Genomic DNA, 22,247 nt, shown 5'->3' on the forward strand with positions numbered 1-22,247 from the left:
TCTCAAAGTATCTTGAAAGATATTTCTCTAGGTGCAAGAGGTTTTTCACAATTTTGCATTTCCTGAGACAAGTTGAGCTCAACTGCCAGTTTTCATCTTTGCGTTTTCTTTTACAGTTGAAATAAATTTGCAGCTACCGTTAAACAAAATGCATCTTTCGAAAGCAGAGAAAAGTAGCTTTTCGGAGATATCTGAACCATATTTATGAAGCGAACGAGCGAGGTACAGTCGACGTACAAATATCACCAAAAATGGTTCCCGCTCACCGTCAGAGTGGGACCGCCACCTTAAACCACTCTCTGTATTAGGCGAGAATATGTCTAGCTTCCATAGCGTTTCAAGGAACTTATGCGATGGATAGTACATTCATGACGTCGTCCATGTCGTGACGTAAATGATATGCCTGCGTCCATTTGCAACGACTCGAAGTGCATTCTTTTTTCCATGAATCATCCAAGGTGGCCTGTTTTCAGGCAGTATTTTAACGCTGATTATAGTTCTGTTGTCATGAGTAAACAAGTAGAAAAAGCCAGGATTCTTCAGCCTTTCATTTCTCTTTTTATTATTTGATCTCCATATCGCAACATAGGGGGACGTGCTCACAAATGAATATGTACAAGCGTGAATATATTAATACTTCCAAAACGAAAAGTTCATTTCCGGTATCCTTGTGCACGGCCGCCTTCTGTTCCTGCAGTGAAAAGACAAAGAGAAAAAAATTTTGAGATCACTACGGCGACCCGCATTGGAGCAATGCGAAAGCAATACGTCCACATACTATATCAACGCCCGTGACTGCTCTGATGTCCATGCAATATATCGATTTCCATGGCTATTTTGACGTCGGAGCTTATTTCTTTCGCATTTTTTTTTGCGTTTAGCGAATTAGCTAATTACACCTCATCAACCAAATTTTTCCCATGGCAACATTTTATCACACACTCTCAGTCCAATCACAATTCGTGCGGACAAATTTCCGAACCCTTTTTGCTGATGCGACAGAGCCATGTAATGTTCTCGCATTTATAATTAAATAGATATGAGGCGTAAAAATTTAAAAGAAACACAGTTTTAGGGGAAAATTGCAGGTCAAAGGTTAATGACATATTTTTACTCAAAACTAAGCTGAAAAAAATTGGACTTGGGGAAAGGTACGCGATCCCAGAGGAGATAGAGAGTTCTTAGCGTCGTCCATTAACCACAAGGTCAGGTGTTCTTCCTTCGCAGCTGAAAGTCCAACTTCCTGTAATCGTCTTCTCCTTGAGTCCTGCGTTCCGGGGACTTGCCCAGCCGAAGCCTGCTAAGGTTTGTTGAAGATAATTGGTTCCACGACCTTACTTTAATTTTCTGTCAGCCTATTATTATGCCATCCTGGATTTGGCCGCCTTGGTGTAGTACTTGACCACAACCTTCTATGAACAAACCAATTAACCCCCGGCCCCCAGTCCCCAGCGGCTGCGGAGCAACTGAACAAGGCGACAGTCAGACCTATGACCCAGCGGAGGACGCTAAGAATCTCTGGATCCGGAGAGGCCGCCATAGATGTTAATGGAAATAAAAATGATAGGCGTAACGTTAAGAGGCCGGAAGCGGGCAGAGTGGGCGAGGCAACAAACGCGGGTTAATGGCATCCTAGTCGAAATCAAGAGGAAGAAATGGGCTTGGGCAGGGCATGTAATGCGAAGGCAGGATAACCGCTGGTCCTTCAGGGTAAAGGGATGTGGATTCCAAGAGAAGGCAAGCGTAGCAGGGGGGCGGCAGAAAGTTAGGTGGGCGGGTGTGATTAAGAAGTTTGAGGGGATACGGTGGCCGCAGCTGGCAAAGGACAGAGTTAATTAGAGAGACATGGGAGAGGCCTTAGCCCTGAAGTGGGCATAGTCAGGCTGATTATTATTATTATTATTATTATTATTATTATTATTATTATTATTATTATTATTATTATTATTATTATTATTATGGCACATATAGTATTAAAATAAAAAAGGACAGAGTAGAAAAAGGAAGCAAACAAAATCGACAGTGGTAGAAGCATAAGTGGTTCAGTAAGGTTAGCGAGTTTAGAGTTTGGCTCAAATTGGGGAAGGCCTCGATCTATTCTGCAATAAACGCACGTTGGCCCAAGATATAATGATGATGACGATGCTGCAGTAGAGGAGATGATGAGGACAAAGGCTAAAGCAGTGACGCACGTGTACCGAGCAGTATCGGCTCCAACAAATACCCGCGCCGATATTCCTCAGTTATCGCTGAACAGAAACACAGCAACACTCATCGTCGACACGTGGGGCTCACCGTCTTTGGTCCACCTGCTCCATGACCCTGACTTGTATCGTCTCGATGTCGTCGAGGTTGTCGCACAGCACCCGCGCCAGCGTTACCTTGCGTAGCTCACGCAACTGGTCTGCGAAATACATGCGGGCCCCGCAAAAAAGTTGACCGTTTTCACTCACACAATCTCAATTTGGTTTCAACCTTCAGTGACAAAGCTTCAGGTACTACAGACAAGGGGAACAGGGGAAGGCACGACACTAGCATTACCCGGTAAGGGAGTCCTAATTTAATTGCCGTAATTTCCGGCACACAATCTGCCTGCTATACATGTTTAAAAGTTTAAACTTAGCGTCTTGCGGGCTCTATTTAGGTGCGGACGACACAGTATTTTTTCTTTTCAATGTCGCCTAATATGGCACAAAACCTCCGATGCTCATTTTATTGGGAGGTTTCGTGATAATTGTGCAGTGCGTGCGCATAAATTTGTATGTACTGAATGGCACGCCTTGCTCCCTACGGACTTTTTAATGGGTGCGGACAATTTAGTGAACTAAATTTTTCTAGCAAAAATTCATCCCATCTGGCAGAATACCGGAAATTACTGTAATTCTTGGCAGAAAAGTATCCAAATGCAGTTTTTCCATCCAAACTGCACTCTAAACATGAATACGTCTATATGGGAGTAAAAGGGCGTAAACTGACCTCTAGTGCGCTCTCTTTTATAAATGAGAGTGTGCTAGCGGGCAGATTACTCCTTTTTTACTCCTTTATGTTAAGAGTGCAGGCAGTGTGCTAGAGGACAGCTTATTCTCCTTTTTATTCCTCTCTGTCTAGAGCGTGCAGCTCATGACAAAATGCTGCCCTCCTTCCGTAGTGGACATATGTGCCTCCATACCACGTGCACAGCATGCATGCTCACCGGCCGTGAATGACGAGGCCAGCCCGCCGTTCTCGTACCAGAAGCGGTCTCCCCGGCGAAGCCGCACGAACTGCTCAGCCACCAGGCAGGCGAGGGTGGGGCCCACCACGCCACCCAGCACGGGCTTCTCGGCGATGCCCGCCGGGAACAGGTCCACGTCGTCCAACGACCTGCTCGTTCAGTTTCCCGAATTAGCGAACGCGTCGATGACCTAATCCATCCTTACCCGCCGCGGTGGCTCAGTGGTAAGGCGCTCGTCTACCCTGGTTCGAACCCGACCGCGGCGGCCGCGTTTCGATGGAGGCGAAGCGCAAGAGGCGCCCGTGTGCTGTGCTGTTAAAGATCCCCAGGCGGTCGAAATTATTACGGAGCCCTCCACTACGGCACCTCTTTCTCTCTTCTTCCACTCCTTCCTTCCTCCTTTCCCTTACGGCGCGGTTCAGGTGTCGGCCGAGATATGTGAGACAGATACTGCGTCATTTCCTTTCCTCAAAAACCAATTTACCTAATCCATCCTTTGGCAACTAGTTTAATACACCTAATCAACCTACCGCAGCTGACGATCCGCTGCATAACCAGTGAATCTCTCAAACAGCCCTCAGCGAACTCAATTTTACACATTCAACTGGTTGATTTTCACATGATAACTTACTCAGTCAAGTCATGCAGTCGTACCGTCCTTCTATAAATGAATCAAATATTTCCACAACAGCAAGAAAAAAAGGAAAATTGAGGATAACTAGCTTGTCCACGACGGGACGGGCGATCCAGAAAAAAGAGTGCTGCAGGCATCCCTTCGGCCTACTCTTTCTATTCAATGGCTTTCAGTGCAACTAAGAACTCCCTGTGGAGGGGCATGAAGACATAATCATATTTATTTTTGCCGCCACGGTGGCTGAGTGGTTATGGCGGTCGGCTGCTGACCCGAAATACGCGCGTTCGATCCCGGCCGCGACGGTCTCATTTCTTTGGAGGCGAATTTCCGGAGGCCCGTATACTGTGCGATGTCAGTGCACGTTAAAGAATCTCAGGTAGTCAAAATTTCCGGACCCCTTCACTACGATGTCCCTCATAGCCTGAGTCGCTTTGGGACGTTGAACCCCCATAAACTAAACTAAACTAGACTAGACTATACTAGAATAGACTAAACTAAACATATTTATTTTTATTTATTCACATTATCCCTCACGGTCAGCCCACCGGGGTGGCTCAGTGGTTACGGCGCTCGGCTGCTGACCCGAAAGACGAGGGTTCGATCACGGCCGCGGCTGCATTTCGTTGGAGGCGATATTCCAGAGGCTCGTGTACTGTGCGATGTCAGTGCACGTTAAAGAACCCCAGGTGGTCGTAATTTCCGGAGCCCTTCACTATAGCGTCCCTCATAGCCTGAGTCGCTTTGGGACGTTGAACCCCAATAAACCAAACCAAACCAAACCTCACGGTCAGTGATATTTCAGACGGAGAGTGGTAAATATATAAAAACGGAGAGAAAAATACAGTTGGTTACATAAATGTTAAATAGCGCTTGAATATACAGCGTTAGCTAGCTATAATGTTAGCTATAATTCAACAAAGTAGATCGAGCCTCTTTCCCAGGCATTCAGAGTACGAGTATGCTGCGACTTTACATTGATCTAGACTTCTGTACTTACGTGTACAGCTTGCCGAGCGCCTGCGCTGCCGCGGGCCCCATGAACTGCTCCAGGTCCCGGAAGTCCCGGACTTCCTGCAATCCGCATTGGCGCCGCCAGGCGACGTAAGGGAGCAGCCCATGGTCGCGCCCCCTCTGCACGTTGAGCGCCATCAGGTCCAGTCCGAAGTCCTGACCCTGCGGCTGGAACAGTCGGTTGGTGACCTCGGGACTCAGCTGCTCGTCCATTCCCGGGGCGGCCTGGTTGACGAGACCCAGGACGAGGCGATCCACTGCGCCCGGTCGGAAGAGGTGCGTCGGGTTGAAGAACTCCGAGTGCAGGGGAGTGTCTGGGGGCGCAGGCGAGCGTAAGGCAGGAAGAGATTAGACGGTGGAGATTCTCATACAGCGGAGTCGACGTAGTAGCGCAGACTTGTAACGGAGGAGCCGAATGCCTGCTGCGTAAAGTCTTTGTCAAAAGTAACCAGGCTTCATGGTTTGCTTCTAGCTTGTATAGTGGAGCCCCTGTGGCTTTCCTAAAGATCAAAACGTGTTGAAAGGTAAGAAGACGCCCAGTCCTTACCTTTAACGACCATTTAAGCTTCAGGGAAGCTGTAAGGGCTCCACTGTACGAACTAGAAGCAAACCATGTAGCCTGGTTACTTTTGACAAAGACTGTAGGTGCAGTGGAAGGTGCGCACTCCAAATGGCTTCTGGTAGCACAGTGTACTCTAAACACAGTACGCCTATATGGGAGTAAAAAGGGAGCAAGCTGTCTTCTACGTCATTCCCTTCGCTAGAGAGAAGTTAACCCCCTTTTTACTCCTTTCTGTTTGGATTGTAGGCATACGTTCATCCAGTATATGCCTACACTCGCATGCCTATCCGCTACATGCTAAGCCTTTTATGATGTACGGGTGCGCACGTGCTCCTTTAGCAGCACCCGACTGGGCGCGGCAAGCTGGAAAAGAGCACGTTACAGGGGCGTCAATCTGTGACGCGTGCTCGTAGGCGTGACTAGCACTCTTTCTGGTCGCGCGGTTTTGCTTTCGGCTGTGGCACGGCCCAAAAATTGCTTGCACTGCAGCGGCGACGAGAATGATATTTTGGAACATCTAAAAAATGATACGGATATTACTTACGGTGGGCTGCAACCCTCTCAGTAAACGAGCATAGCAGTAGTAAGTAAAAAGCTTACTATTCAATATTAGTTAACCAGCCTACGAGTTACCTCGGCTTAGCTGTATTCTGGCGCACTACACCGCAAGCAATGATACGTCGAAAAAAGTACTCTTCTGACACCCAATACCTATTTTTAAAAATTGCGGATAGTCTTAGGTGAAACACCATGTATATCTCTGCGTACTACACACGTGGCGTTGTGAGCTCTTTTCAGAGTGTAGTGGAAAGCGCAATGTCGTTTAACGCTTCCTTTTGGCAAACAAACAACGCGTCGAACCAGAAGAACAGGAGTAAAGAAAAATGCAGGCTTTGAAGATCGAAATCTAGAAGGCAGAGAGCACTTGAGACAGGAAGGAGGTGCAGTAAATAGTTGAATTTACAAGAAATGCACTGTAACACGCAGACACCAAGGTAACCTATACTCCGTTTCATACATAGCAGGCAACGCTGCGGAGGTTGCGGAAGAAGTGCGTCCGCGAAACCATTTTACTCCGCCACGTATCATTCGTTCTTCTCGAAACTCCGGTCATTGTTTGGACGAATACGAAGAGCGGTATAAAAATATGTGGTAACATTAAAAATCACGGTCGAAGCTGTGAGGCGCTCAGCGTTCAGGCTCTCTGGCCATAATTTCACGGAGAGTGAACAACTTTTTGGGCGCGGATTCAGTACAAGCGATTTGCCCTACCAACCGCGTATCATACCGCCACGTGTACTTTTTGCTTTTCGAAATCTCTACGAGTCGCAGGACGAAAATGCGGCAAGAGGTAAAACGAAGTCCGGGAGGTGCCAGTCACGCACTTAAGATTTGTCGCTACGAAATATGTTTGTGTTAGCTTTGGTTGTATGGCAAACTACTTTTTGCGTGCGGACTTAGCCTGCGCGAATAGGCGTGCTAGCTTTGGCAGCGTTGCCTGCTATCTATGAAACGGAGTATAGCTGCGCTCTTTGCCAGCAAATATACAGTGTGCGGACTAGCCCTGTTTATTAACTATGCATGCCAAGGGCGGATGCGCGGACCCACCGTTGAGGAGCAGCCTGTGTCGCTTGTCGTATCGGTGGAAGGCATGCGGCACCAGGCTGTGGCCGAAGCGAAAGGCAGCGGCGGCAAAGACGTTGGACACGCCAGGGTTCTGGGTGGGGTCATAGCCCCGCCAGCGGGGCGCCGTGGCGGGCTTGAGGCCGAAGATCTGCACCACCGACTCGCCCAGCACGGCGGGCAGGAACTCCGACAGGGTCACGTGCTGCACCTCGGCAGCCACCACTCGTCGCGACTCCTGGAGGGAGGAATATTCGTTCACGAGCCAAAGAAATGCGGACAAACACAAACGCTTGTAGTTCACGCGCCTGCCACGGCAAGGCGTTTGGCGCTGAATACTCAAAATAACCTTGGAAATTTAGAATCTTCGGTGCATCCTATTGGTTATTTATGGCCTTAGGAAATAGTCAGTGCGAGAAGAAGCATTTTATTGGTCATATTTTGCAGCGAGAAGTAAGAGTGAGCCATGGACGTTACCACGTTTGTGCGGAATCTTTAGAGACTCTCTAGTTTTCTCAAAATCCCAAGTGTAAATATCCCTATTGAGTTAAGCGGTGTTCGCTATTGGCAGCCAACAGATGGCGCTAGTTTCTAATTTTCATCATCATCGTCATCAGAAAACTTGGGCTCGTTAGACTGAACGGTTAGCTTGAACATCTGAAATCAAAACATCATTTGACGCGTGCAACTTTCGGAGGGGTCCATCACTGTGGCCTTGGGTCTCACCTGAAAGAGTCGCTCGTCGTCCCAGCCGGGGTTGAGCGAGGACAACACGCGGGAGACGCGGTTGTGCTCTCGCATCCAGACAGTGTGCAGGGCTGTCAGGCCCGGTTGCTCATTCACACGGGAGTCCCCTACGGTGCCAGGAAGAAAGCCGTCCTTTTGCATTATTAGAACCCGCTGTTGAACTTTTAGAGGTGGAATATTTTATTTTAAATCAACGTTTGAGGATATGCGCCAAGAACTTTTGTAGTCATGACGTCACTGCTGACAAATCTGCTTCGCGTGGTGTTAGACGTCGCTGCAAAGAAAAACGTTATTCCAGCTCGGCTCTGCTGCAGCCGCCAACTCGCGCGATTTACAGTAGCACGCGTTATTCAATGTTCCTCTGTATTTCTGATTTACAAGAAAGTTTTTACATACAGGAACGTTTCGGAATTCTATCTTTTCGTGGCAATACCAAAGAAGTCCAATATTCTGCACACAGAGCGCAGCACGAACCTGCCATGAAGCACTTGGAGTTCCGTCCCCTCTCCTGGCATTCGAGGATCTCAGCTTCGGAGCCCGGGGGCAGCAGGGGCTTGGACCACTTCACGTCCAGCGTGCGAAGCAGGCCTGCAGACAACGATGAGTTACGTGTGAGCAGCAATAGATAGCAAGTGCCGAGCCGACAGCGAGCACAGTGAACAAGTTGTGCGATCCAGCGGGCCTCCATGTGTCATCATGTAGTCTGTGGTGTAGTTTGAAGGGTATACGGACCTGAGCTACAGACGGCACACCCAAAAAGCACAGGTAAACAGCCCAGTATTGCAAATAGATGGTTTCACTCTGGTCCTTTGTTGGACCGGACTTTACCAATACGTTTACAATACTGGACCGATTACCTGTGCTGCTTGGGCAGTGGACCACACATAGCACATTTTCCTCGGCTATCAGGTGAATACGGCGGTGCTTCATACTCAGTGATCAGATGTTCAGCACATGATCCTAGAGTGGTGACATCACTGAGTTTTTTGTTGATGGCGATGAATTTTTTTGGCGCTCTTTGGCATCCAAGGCCAAAGAGTGCCATGGCACAAGGTTTTTTCTCCTACTCAAGGTGGGATCGAAGACCCATTTCCCAAGTATTTCATCCTAAAGCATCAGGCAGGGGAAAGCTTGTACTCATTGCGTCACCGGTGGGTACCCGGCGGCACTGGGGATCGAACCCCGAACCTCCCGCATTGAATTGAATTGAATTTATTTTTCCAGAAGAACTGGAAGGATTTCCAGGCAAAAAGCTGCTTTCGCAGCTTGACTGGGCCCGGAAAACCGTTATATACAGTGGCTTATACATTTAAGGTGATTGAAATAAACATAAGCAAGATACAACAAAAGGAGAACAAAAGTACACACTATAGAATACAAACAATGAAATACACTTACAATGAAATATACATACATTAAAGCAGAATATACACATCAAGTTGTATGAAATGATCAAAAATTTTAGAGAAATGCACGAAATTGTCTGTGTAGATCATAGTGCACCTAGAGAATCAGAAATACATAATGAGTGCAAAAAAAATACATCACATATCAACAAAATACCGTCGCAATTTTTTGAATCTGAAATCTGTGGTATGTTTATATTTGTTGAGTACATGCGGAAGATTGTGTTGCAGTATGAGAGGCGGACGCTCAAAGAACCCGGCCGCCGCTGCGGTGGAAGTTTTTTATGCTAAGCATACTACTTTATAGCTACCACTTCAGCCCTTCACCGTGGTTATGCGCCTCCAAATCACGTGATACATGACGTCACACCACGTGACACGATGACGTCACGACAGTGGAGAAACGGGGGCCCACCTCGCGCCGTCGCTGTGGTTGTGCGCCTCCAAATTACACGACACGATGATGCTTCGCATTCTCCAGGCTTAACCAAGTTAAGCCTCAGCCATTTTTTTTTGTTATAGTAGACATACCGCTTTCCCTGTTTCTACAACACCGTAAGCCTCAAAAAGGCTGCTCCCTGATATAAATATCGGCGTAAAGGGAAATCCTCGATTTCTGGGTGAAAAGAACGACTGTTGAAATTCTAGGTTGTTTTTTTCCAGCAGGATCAGCACCAGTGATGGTTTTGAGTCGTTTCTTAGCTCTGTATCTCCGGCGACATTAACCGCAGTGTGAAACTTTGGTGTTGACAGGTATAGTTAAGAATGGTTGTTTGTAATAATTCATGTCTGAAGCAAAATTGAATGGTACTTTTTCGTTGTGCCGATGGAGTGAGCATTTATTCCGTTTAAGTATGAACCCCTTGCAGCCGCAAATGAGTATGTTCAGTAACCATCGATTATCTACCTGTTACCTAACGTTAAATCACGCTAGGTAATATTAGTTTATTACATTTCGTTGAAGAACCAGCAGGCCTTCAAATTCCGGCCATTAGCTTGTGCACTAACCATTACAATGAGGAACTGCTGTTCAGGTTGCAAACGATGGGCACCAACCTTTCCGGAACGACCTCAGCTGGTTGGTTTCTTCGGCGGTGGAACCGTAAACCGTGGATGCATCGATGAAAGCTGTGACCTGGTTGGTGTGGTCCCGCGCACCTGAGAAGCGCGACAGACCGGTGTCATAAGCGACTGATTCTACCTCGACGATAACCGCTGCTGCACAAACAGCGTAACTCGATAGGGCTTAATTTCTTTCATTTGACAGATAAAACCGTAGAGTAGGCAGCGTTGGTGTCTGCACTCTCGAAATGACCACGAGGAGGGGAACGTTAGTTGAAAAGGCGAAGTAAGCTTTAAGACTTTTAATTCCTCAATCGCTGGCATCGAGCAGTTAAGTTTAGTTTAGTTTATCGGGGTTTAACGTCCCAAAGCAACTCAGGCTATGAGCGACGCCGTAGTGAAGGGCTCCGGAATTATTTCGACCACCTGGGGTTCTTTAACATTCACTGACATCGCACAGTACACGGGTCTCTAGAATTTCGCCTCCACCGAAATTCTATTGCCGCGGCCGGGATCGAACCCGCGTGTTTCGGGTCAGCAGCCGGAGTGTCATAACCACTAAGCCACCGCGGCGGCGCATCGAACAGTTGACTGCCATTAAAAAACAAATGTGGGAAGCTTTTGACGATTGCAAAAATGTTAATAGCAAAAAAATGTAACCCTGTAGATGGGAGATCTGAGAATACGTTGACTGTTATAGTGAAACCTTAAAATATATGAAAAAATGGCCTTCATAAACTCTTTGCCGTTCAAAAATACTTTTGTCCAGTATTGTTGGGTATGAATATCTGAGGAGTAACACATGAGCGTGCCATCACCTGTCATTTGGCACATTAAAGAAAAAAAAGTTTCCAAGCGTGAGTCATCATACACGCATACGTAAGGCGCCAGCCAAAAGGCAGGATTTTAGCGCCCTTCATATAAGCGGTCGTTCTGGACGATGAACCTGTAGCATACAGATGCGACATGCCGCTAAATTTGTATCAGTGGTACGCGCACTTCCGCGAGAAAGACGTTCAGCCAGCTGATGCGTGTTCCTCAAGATTATGCGTGCATCTCCTGCCCACAGCTACATAGCCAGCATATGGCAGACTACAGTTGGGATGAACGTTTTCTGATTTGTTTCGCTTATAAAACTCACGGGAATCACTTCACGAACGCAGAAATCGCAACTACAGCCGTGTCAATCACAAGGGTCGTCTGCGATCACACTTACTGCGTAGTTAGTCAACAAACACGCGATAATCGGCAACACAATGCGTCGTTTCATGAGCGTACGCCGTTTGACATGATGCATCCCGGGCCACCGCATTGTGTGCTGTTCTTCCTATATGAAGCCTCTGATTCCTTGACCTCGCGTTCAGCAGACGAGCGCCATAGAAACTGAACGCGGTGGCGGGTAAATCCTAGTAAAACACAAGGGCAAAGATTCAGTGATGTGTCTGTAGTATTATAAAGTGCTTTGGAATGGCCTGGTACCAAAAGCTGATACGCTGTTTACGGCTGGCGGCAGCTCTACACATTACAAACATCCTAAAAGCAAGGCCGATGTTTGAGTGATCATCAGTGACCTAGAATAGTTCTTATCAGCACCGCATCTTCGCAGATGTCGTACCCAACCTGCAGCCTCGCTTGGCAGCGGGCGCCGAGCGGCTGAACTCCATGCAAGTGGTGTCGAACTTGCGGTAGAACCGGTCCCGCCACGAGACCGAGATGGCCATGCACTCCGGATGCACGTCTTCGGCCGACATCTGCGGCCGGCAGCATTTGGGCGGGAACCCCGTGCGTGACACAGACAGCGTGGTCAGGGACACGTCGTGGTCCACAAACTGGCCCCACTGCATCAGCATCAACGTGGCCCTCGGGTCTTCCAGGGGTCTACCCGTGCGGTCCAGGTTGGTCAGCGTCAGGCTGACCAGGCGGCCACTGGGCAGCGGCGAGCCACCCGTCGAGACACGGGGTCTTGATATCCCTGCGATGTTTCCACAGGAGAGGGCAAAAGTTTCACTACAGCGTCAGCTGCTACAACCATAGATTTCCTCAATACAGTTGAACCTCGTTATAACGAAGTTAAAGGGGACCGGCTTCGTTATAAGCGCAGCTTCGTTATAGCCTGTGCTGACGGAGCTTGCAAGGAAAATCGTAGTTCCTTCGTTATATCCATTATTTCGTTATAACGAGTTTTGACTGCATTACCTCGAAGGAAAGTGGAGCTGCAATAGCCCACCATTGAGAGGCAGAGGAATGCCGGGAAGATGAGGTTTCGTATTTGGCATGGCTATAGCTTCGCACGAAACGCGGATTCAGCCGTAACAATAAGGCTCTTCTCGAGGCAAACCTCGAAGAAATGCTGGGTAAGTTTCCATAACACACTAACATCGAACTTTCACTTGAGTTAAAATTACTGACGCGAAAAACGCTCCAGCAAAATAATTTAATCCGCGCATTAAGGAGCGCATCGCGGCGCAGCTACCCATTCCAAGACAGAATCCACGTCTTCGGCCGAACAAGCCAAACCGAATGCGAAGGCTCGTCTTCCCGGCATTCTCGTAGTGGACGAAGCGTTCTTTAAGAAATTCGCATAGACGGTGGCGCCACTTTTCCCACATGTGGTGTATCTTCCACATGTGGTGTGTGCGGGGATATAGAACATTATGTTATGTGCTATGCACTGTACAACGCGGAAGTGTCTGTGTTGTTCGCTTCCCTCAAGAAGACAGGAGCCCCTCGCTTTTCCCTTCAGGACATAGTCTACCCATGAGGAAAACAGTTATGCACAAAGGAGATTTCATGCCTTCTTTTAAATTTTATCCAGGACTCGGACCTGGACTCCAGATGGTGACATAAGGAGTTGACTATTGGGAACTATGGGTGGCTGTGAGAACAGCGATGTAGATCAGCCAGGCCTCAGGTATGTGCCTAATTAGTGGACCTTATTTAGCATTCAAGTGTCCTTATGGTTGAACAATTGCCGGCAGAATCCGAAGGCTAATCCCACCTGTAGTTTGCAGCAACCTCAACCTCTCAACTTTTCCCTGTAATCATCACCAGGGATTCGGGACAGAGTCCATGTAGGGCCATTAAGCCTAGCGGCCAATCACGTTCTGTTCTGCAGCCACTCGGTCATTCTTCTTTCATAACTCACAGATGATGCCAACGCGCTATTTTTGAATGTTCAAATTCATGCGCCACTTGGTGGCGGCCAAGGGAACTAGAAACACTTGTCCTGAGCTCTTGGTAATGATTGAGGGACTCTATCCTTACAAAATTCTTTTAGACAGTCTATAGACTGTCTATAGATTTCTGTCTGTAAAGTCTATAGACTCTCTATGAAAAAAATCCAAGAGAAAAGTCTATAGGCCATACAAATGCTATAAACAGTCTGTAGAGAATCGATAGATTTATGGACATACACTTTCAGTATACTTTTCTCTATAGGCAGTCTATAAACTATGAATAGACAAAAATAGGAAGTCGGTAGAGTCGTAAGAACTTTATAGACTTTCTGTAGACCATTTTTATAAGGGTACGGTTGCAGCTAGCCGAAATCGTGATAAGTTAAAGACGAGCTGACGGGGAAAACGTACCGTCGGCGTACCTGGCGGGCAGGAGCCTCACGAGCGCGGAGAAGGTGGAGCCCCACGACGGCCTGTCGAAGTTGTTGCAGCTGCCGTCCGGGGTGCGGTAGTGCAGTGCCTTCCGCGGACACACGGTCTCCTCGGTCAGGTCTTTGGGGCAGATGCGGCCCAGCGCGGTGTCGCCCACGTCCACGCACATGACGGCGCCGTGTACGTCGTCCGCTTTCAGCTTCAACCTGACGGGCGGACGAGAATCCGCGTTCAAAACCAACTGAGGCGCGAAAGCAGAAAGGTCTTTCAAAGAAGAAAGACGGACACACCTTCCACAAGATCATATCTCCGGGCTGCTGCACTGGAAAAATAAAAACGGTTTGAAGGAAAGAACTCTAAAGATCTCTCCAGTTGAGTATTTCAACTGTCGTTGAACTCAACTGGATTCGCTTGCTGTTGCACGAGCACTTTGCGTTCAGTTCAGTTAGCACACTAACCACGTGAAGTTTCATCTAGAGCGAAGTGAAAGTAAAGAAAAACAGCGTGTACATTTTTTTTTGTGGGTAGTAAATGATTGCCTTGTAGATATTCTTTTCTATAGCGGCAAATTTTGTGCATTGTTTTTTTTCTTTTGGGTAAAAATTTGCGTGCCGATTTTGGTTCGTGCGAAGACTATCCGATGTGGGTCGGTTCGCTGGTCATCGTCGTTTTTTTGTTTTCACCCTTCGCCTGCTCGATGCACGCGCTATGTCTACATGTGTTTAATGCGTCTCCAGTTTTGCTGCTTAGTTTGCTGCTTTGCGCATGCCGCAGTACACAGAGCCACGACAATCACTACAGGATTTTTTTTTTATTCGTTGGTCGCCATCTTGTCAGTTGGCCGTTCAACTGGGAACCCCGATCTCAGTCGAACTCAACTGCCGTTGAGATTTGAACGGTGCTAACTGCCGTTCAGTTCAACTGACGGTCAAGTGAACTGCCGTTGGAAACGCCAAAGTCGCCTATCGAAGGATTCGAGTTGTGATTTATCCCAATTCCGGAAGTCGCCCATAGTCTCACTTCCGGAGCTTATAGTAGCCCATCACATATGCCCTGTGCTTTTTGGCAGCAACACGAATATCCACGAATATCCACTGTTTGCTGTGAGCCTGTTCTGATCTTTACCAGCGTCGCGGAGAAGTTTCTTTAACGCCTACATCGTCGATGGAGATGATGCGGGTCGAATGTCGCCGGGTGCCAGCGGCGTTGACGACGCTCGGAAGACTCGTTGTAGGATAGACTGCGAAACCCAGGTGTTGGCCCTGTTCAAGGTTCAAAGGCCGTGAATCTGAGATGTGTCCGCATTCAAAGGGCGCATTTGTGGCGAATGGCTGTTCTGATCTGAGACCAGTCGGGGTCTAGAACTAACGATGACAGCAGCGGCTTTGTGATTAGGTTCGCCAGCATTATATATTACGAGGACACCGGTACCCTGTCATCTTCATCTCTTGGACTTCATTCATTCGACAAACTTGCCACAACAAGCCATACTATGTTTGTCAACAACAAAACCTTCTCTGAATCGTCCCCTAAAGTGAAGCAGTGACAACATTGTATAGAACTGATCATCGCCAATAGCATGAATACGTCCACTTTAGGAGAAAGGCCTCTCCCACATCTCTCCAATGAACCAGGCCCTGCGCCAGCTGCGGCCATCTTATTCCCGGGAACCGCCTAATTTATCCACCCAACCCGATACTCTGCTACCCACTGTTGCGCTTTCTCTCTCTCTCAGAATCCATTCTTTTACCCTCAACGAGCTTCGGTTATCTTGCCTTCGCATTGCACGCCTAGCCCACGTCCATTTCTTTTGAATTTAAACTAGGACATCATTAACCCACGTTGGCTCCTTGAACCATTCTTCTCTCCCTGGATCACGTACGTAACTATAGTGCGGCTGTTGTCAACATAGCACGACAGAACTATAGCTTCGCTTTGAAGACAGCAAATGCAGAGGAGTCCACCATGACCATGGTCTTATGCTGACTTTTTCAAGAATTACGGGGGCTAAGTCGGAAAGAAAAGTGAATACAGAATCAGGCAGACATGATTGTGATGTGACCTTTTTCAGAATCGATGCGGAGTACTTACACAGCAGTTCAATCCTCACGCGCGCACACGATTACAGATATTTCACTCACCATAAACGGAAACGTCTTTCACTGAATAACAAACGTAGCTCTGTCAAATTCTCTTGTAACTTGCTGGAACTTGCTGTCTTGTATAACATCGGTTACATGATCTATCTAGACAAATATAGACGTCGTAGTATGCACGACTTCGCGTGGTGTGGATACCTGCGAGCGATGTACTCTGTGGCGAACTGGGATGCGTAGGCGACCGTCTCGAAGTCCCGGGCTCCCGGACGTCGCCTCAGCCTGGGCCAGGTCACGTTCTCGTACTTGGACTTCTGGAAGCCTGTGAGCATGCAGTCGCGTTCCCGGATTGTCACTCGAATGATGCCTGCGCATTGTATCTTGAAAGCCCAGCTACGCTATAAAAACAAATAGGCCGATATGGTTTCAAGTAGAACTCTTGTATGGTCTAGTTAGTACATGAGAATTACCAAAGAAGACGGCGTGACAGACGAAGACAAAGGAGGCACACAAAACCATAGAGTTTCTTACTATTACCTAGAGGGAAAGCTGGCGACCCCTCTATGGGAGTTTGCATGGCGACCCCTCGATACCACTTCAGCCACCATGGGCGCTCAAAGCATCATGGGGCGGTGAGCTACTTGTTGCGGAACTGCAACTTTTGGCCAAAAAATAATAGAAAAATAAAGCTGTTCAATAACTACAAACCTCCTAACATTCAATATCTTGTCTAGTGATTGCTACAAACGAGCAGAAAAGCATTTAAGTGCAAAGTTTGCCCTAAATAAGAGACGACTCGCTCTCCTATTGGCCAAGTAATGAACACTATAAAAACTGATATTTCGTAATTAACAAGCGCATTTTTAAAAGTAAATATGTTTTTAAAAAAATGTTGTTGCTTAGATACCTTAAGAGGTTTTTTAATGGCATTTCGGAAGAGTAAAACCTTTTATTGGCGCCGTGTGTCGTCGCGTTTTCACTACTGTGGCTTTTGCACACTGCTTTCGCGCGAAAGTCGTCTGCGCACACACGGACAGCGTTTTTGGAATGAAACATCTTAGTAATGACACTCCGTGTTCCTGAAAAACTACGACTGTGCCGCAACAAGTAGCTCACCGCCCCATGATGCTTTGAGCGTCCATGGTGGCTGAAGTGCAGCGCCGCCAGCTTTCCCTCTAGGTAATAGTAAGAAACTCTATGCACAAAACGACAGGATAGGACTGACGAAGACGAAGGAGCCAGTCCTATCATTTCGTGTGCCTTTTGTTGTTGATGATGATGATGATGTGATGTCCTCAGGCTTAATGTCACATACCCCCGGCGGGGGATTGGCCAGGGTGCATAGTGTATACAAACGCACTCTTGTACAAGGAGTGGAGTATTTGGAAAATTTTGGAACCTAAAGCTAGAATTTGTACAAAATAAAAAATACGGAAAAGAAAAAAATAGTGAATTCTCATTCTAGCAGAGGAATCTACCAGATGAAATTATATAATCGTGAACATAATCGCACACTGGTTTCAGGCCATATCCCTTGGCGCTTGCCCTGCAGGAGCCTCCTTTGTCTTCGCTTGTTCCACCGTCTTCTTTTGTACGCCTATGTGGGAGCAAAGAAGGAAGTAACCTGTCCTCTCCTACTCCCTTACTCTGTCTCCCTTACTCTCTTTATACTCCTTTCTGTTCAGAGCGTAGAATATGCGTCCAATTCCCCTGGCACGTTACGACCACCTTTCTAAATGGAACAGCACAGAGGCACGGACAAAAGGAGTAGGCAAGCCAGGCGCTGCATTAAGGCGAAAGCCTTTAATGGCTCATACTGTCGTCCGTTAGCAGGCGGTGTCACACGCGTTTAACTCGGGAACTAAAAAATACAGAAGAAAACCAATGGTTGCTTCAGATAGAGGAGGAAAAAATGAACCTAGAAGCCATGTTTTATGACTGTAGATTAATTGGTTAATTAATTAGAGACAAAAATGTCGAAATTGCATCGGAATAGCGTGAACGTCGATATAGCCACGGGAACGGTGTGACGTCACATCCACCGGAAGTCGTCACGGCATAGTTAAAACTGTCCCAGAATGGTCGGAAAAACGTCGAATTTGTGTCAGACTAGATGAAAAAATGTGTAATTAAGCGTAATTAACACTTAAGATCCTCGAAAGATGCATAATTTGGGTATCGATATACTCACGGGAACGGTGTGACGTCACATCCTCCGGAAGTCATCACGGCATAGTGTCCTCGGCTTTCACCTCTCAACACTTTAGTTGCCAAAGTGTCCTCGCAATTTTTTTCTTTCACTCCGTCCTTAGTCTGAGCTGTTCCATTTAGAAACGCACCAACTATAGATCAGCTTTCTGTCCTTTTTTCGTTTCAACCACGTGACGTGCACGCCAATCAACATATCACACAAGGAGAGAGCAAACAAATGTGCATCTGTTTTCTCCCTCACCGTGCCTCTGCAGGTACTTGACGCTCTCCCTCACTCCCTGGTGGATCGCCGGCAGCAGAAGGGTGACATTAATGACTAGACCGCTGGTATTCGTTATCTGCTTAGCGGGGCGGACGTTGGCTGATTCGCACGGTTCGAAGTCGCTTCTTGGTGCGGGCCTGGGTATCTCCACGTTCCACAGCACGGATGGCGACGAGGACAGTGCCAACGCGCACACCGAGGCCAGCCACAGTTCCCTGACATGGAAGAAAGAGCGTAATAAGTTGAAGCGCGGTAATTCGAACTCGCTTAACTCGACATTCCGGTTCATACGAACTGATGCTTTGGCCCCGACATCATCAAGCGTGTTAAAAGGGCTCTTCTCAATTCGTACTCCCTGTAATCCAATTGGAGCTTCTCTTGTCGAGTTGTCTCTATGTGGAGTTACACCTTAGAACTTGGTAAAGAGGTAAAACGAATGAGGCCAACAAAGAAAGAAGGACACCTGAAAGCTTTAGCTCGAACGAGGGTAAAAAGGTAGAATGGTGGTTCTGTTTTCGTTTTTTGCTTAGCCATTTTCTCTTAGCCGCCGCGGTGGCTCAGTGGTTATGGCGTTCGGCTGCTAACCCGAGACGCGGGTTCGATACCGGCCGCGGCATTTCGATGGAGGCGAAATTCTAGAGGCCCGTGTGCTGTGCGATGCCAGTGCACGTTAAAGATCCCCAGGTGGTCGAAATTTCCGGAGCCCTTCACTACGGCGTTCCTAATATCCTGAGTCACTTTGGGACGTTAAACCTCCAAAAATTATAAAGCATAAACCATTCTCCCTTACGGAGATTGACAAGTGCCATGTTACAAAGTACAGATCGCGTCACCCTTGTGTAGTGCGTTCGAACGTAGGATTCCCCTGCCAACAAAGCCACACAGCTCCACAGATGCTATGTTATAAAGGAAACGTCTGTGCGGATGTAGACAAACCCAGTCAGGGGACAAGAGCACCGCAGCCAAAAAATCAGGCTGCTTTCTGATTTCAGCTTATATAATACGCCCCATGTGTACTGATCGAACGCTCTGTAGAGGCGACGCAGAGTGCATGGCTCTGTTTCCATATGCACAGAAACCGATCATATGTGAAGACAGCTGTTAGCCAAACTTCACATAGCGTACTAAAAACTGATACATGCAACCACAAATTCATTCAAATTCATCCACAACCGTCTTTAACTTAAGCTGAACCCTCTTTGTTAGCCTCCACGTTTCTGCCCCATAGGTCAGTACCGGTAAGATACAGCTGTTGCATACTTTTCTCTTCAGGGATATTCGTAAACTGCCATTCATGACCTGTGAAAAGCTGCCATATGCGCTCCACCCCATTCTTATTCTTCTAGTTATTTCCCTCTCATGATCTGGATCAGCGGCCACTACCTGCCCTAAGTACAAGTATTGCCTTACCCCTTCTAGCACCTCGCTACTAATTGCGAACTGCTATTCAGCATTACTTTGGTTTTCTGCATGTTCATTTTAAGACCTACCGTTGTGCTCTGCGGGGCAGTGCATGTAATGCGAGGGCAAGATAACCGCTGGTCCTCAAGGGTAACGGAGTGGATTCCAAGAGAAGGCAAGCGTAGTAGGGGGCGGCAGAAAGTTAGGTGGGCGGAAGAGATTAAGAAATTTGCGGGAATATGGTGGCCGCAAATGGCGAAGGACAGGGTTAATTGGAGAGACATGGGAGAGGCATTTTCCCTGCAGTGGGGGTAGTCATGCTGATGATGATGATGCAGCTCCCATGCAATATTCCGTGTTAAAAACGTAAAAAATCTTTATAAATGTAACAAAGCATTATATATAGTAACTGGTAAACGCTAAGAAATTTCTTGAGTTTGATTCTTTGCTACTTATTGCGAAAAACGAGACGAAAATTTACAAACCCGGAGACTTCATCGGGCATGAATAAGTAACTTGCCAATTAAGGGATGCCAAATATTTATTTTGTGGACTATGTTATTGCATGGCTATTTCCCTCGTCATTACAAAAAGCGTTTTCAATGCTTCGGTTCTCTGCTCGTCTGAGCAAGTAATACACTTTCCTTTTCCCTTCAAGTAAAACATGAAATTTGCATGTGCTTCACGCATAAAAGTGATGAACCCTGATCGCATTGCCTTTCAATTGATCTGGCTAGGAGTCCGTAGCCACAAACATATTCACTCAGGACGCGAAATGATGAGGCGTTCACAAGAACAAGCAAAGACGGAAAGTTGTGCGGAGAAAAAGGAATGCTACATTGTAATGTAAGCACTCCCCTCCAATTCCACCCCCCCCCCTCTTTTTTTCTTTTTTCTTGAGCTCGCAAAGTGTTTATCGAACTGGACGATTGCATCTGCTGTTTTTTTTTCTTTACGTTCCCACCGCGTGCAAGAGACCATCGCTTTCCTGCCCCCGACACCATACCACAATTTAATATCAGCGACAATTTAAGATTCCAATCTTGTCCATTGCCACACCTACACTACACTCAATGAATGCGGCAGGTAAGACACATTAACAGCGAGTTCGCTGTCTGAGAGTGCTAAATATTGTCAAATAGCAAGAACTACAAAATGGGAAAGCATTTACCCGCACGAAAAGCGGTGATTAGAGATGTAGGTCGTATATGAGGAAGAGTAGTAGATTGAGGATTCCGATGATCCCTCGATTGGTGGGTGAGCGTCTTTCAGGCGCGGATAGAAGCAATTACCAGTGACGCCTGCAATTTAAACTGCCCTGTCTCATGCAACGTGTCGCTAAATCTGTTTAGTGCTCACAAGTAATATATATGTACATACGCGATGCGGATCAAGTATTCTCGTCTGCTTCGACGCAGCATCGCCTCTATGAATCCCGTAGCAGACGACGCGGCGCGGGAGCCAACTGCGCATATTCCTCTGTCGGCTCGTGTCGTCTGCTACGCAAACCAAAGCCGCTCCTACTCCGACAACTTGATCGCACCTTCAACACAAGTCATTGCACTGTAACCCGTAACAAACAACGGGTGTATTCGTTTCTTCTTTTTCCCAACATAATCACATGTGCGGCCAAACCCACTGCCATCGTTTCCTCCAATCTACGCCCCAAGGCGGGGCCAGATTTGTTTTTGGCTTCCTCCTAGCGCGTTCAACGCACAGTTCAGTCACCCACCGACGACGGACGAGCAAGCCTGCTTTGCTCGCCCACATGTTTTGAAATCGCAACGTTCTCTCCACCCAGCTCACGATGTGCACGTTCTAAACCGTGTCGCCAGCAAGGTCGATCCCCGCTGGTGTTAACGAGCTTTCACAGACGCGCGCACTTATCGCGTTTATATTGCACTCACCTGAGTGCGACGTTACCTTGAGCCATGTTTCGCGCTCTCCCAAGGGCAGGCACCGTAGCAGCCACTCGAAGGTGGGCCTTACATCTTCCTGATGCGGCCGCGGCCGGTAGCGAAGGACGACTGCGCGCGAAGCGGCCGTCTCGAAGCGGCCGGACCCTTCCGAAACCCCGGCGAGCCGCCGACCGTCGTACTGCTAGCCCTTACTCTCTTCCCACTTGATTTCACGCTCTTGCCTAACCTCCTCTGGCTCTCCGCTTTGCTGTTTTGTTTTCTGTTGTGGCGTTTACGCTGCACGGACTAGTCCGTCAATCGCAATTGTCGGAGGCTACACCTCAAATTCTAGTCACTGCTGTGTGCCTACACTCCTTGGAGCTAAGCGATGCAAGCACCCTCTATGATCGCAAAAAAGAACACTCCACGAGCCGGTTTGTGCGTTTCATCAATTGTAACTTAAAAGCGCTAATCGACGACAACAAAAAATGTTTGAATCAACGCGTTGCCCG

The 22,247-nt window shown here is 47.6% G+C and overlaps 1 protein-coding gene across 3 annotated transcripts; it reads right to left on the minus strand.

Moving 5' to 3' along the window:
* Positions 1 to 445: 445 nt before the first annotated feature.
* LOC149348895 (salivary peroxidase/catechol oxidase-like) lies at positions 446 to 21,998 on the minus strand. Of its 3 annotated transcripts, none has more exons than XM_089541015.1 (13): positions 21,745 to 21,998; positions 18,416 to 18,651; positions 16,165 to 16,285; positions 13,847 to 14,073; positions 11,875 to 12,231; positions 10,254 to 10,355; positions 8,266 to 8,379; positions 7,771 to 7,898; positions 7,030 to 7,282; positions 4,846 to 5,173; positions 3,194 to 3,363; positions 2,296 to 2,404; positions 446 to 685 (listed from the first exon to the last, which is right to left on the minus strand). In XM_089541015.1, exons 1-13 carry the CDS (start codon positions 21,768 to 21,770, stop codon positions 631 to 633), a joined length of 2,226 nt encoding a protein of 741 aa, XP_089397141.1. In that variant the 5' UTR covers positions 21,771 to 21,998; the 3' UTR covers positions 446 to 630. The 3 variants fall into 3 exon arrangements, 2 of the variants coding, with proteins under 2 accessions (XP_089397141.1, XP_089397140.1); XM_089541014.1 differs by having other exon boundaries at positions 447 to 691; XR_016282531.1 differs by having other exon boundaries at positions 667 to 691; positions 3,232 to 3,363.
* Positions 21,999 to 22,247: the final 249 nt, after the last annotated feature.

The sequence above is a fragment of the Amblyomma mixtum genome, chromosome 4, assembly GCF_055824585.1.
Source record: "Amblyomma mixtum isolate Tamu chromosome 4, ASM5582458v1, whole genome shotgun sequence".
NCBI lineage: Eukaryota > Metazoa > Arthropoda > Arachnida > Ixodida > Ixodidae > Amblyomma > Amblyomma mixtum.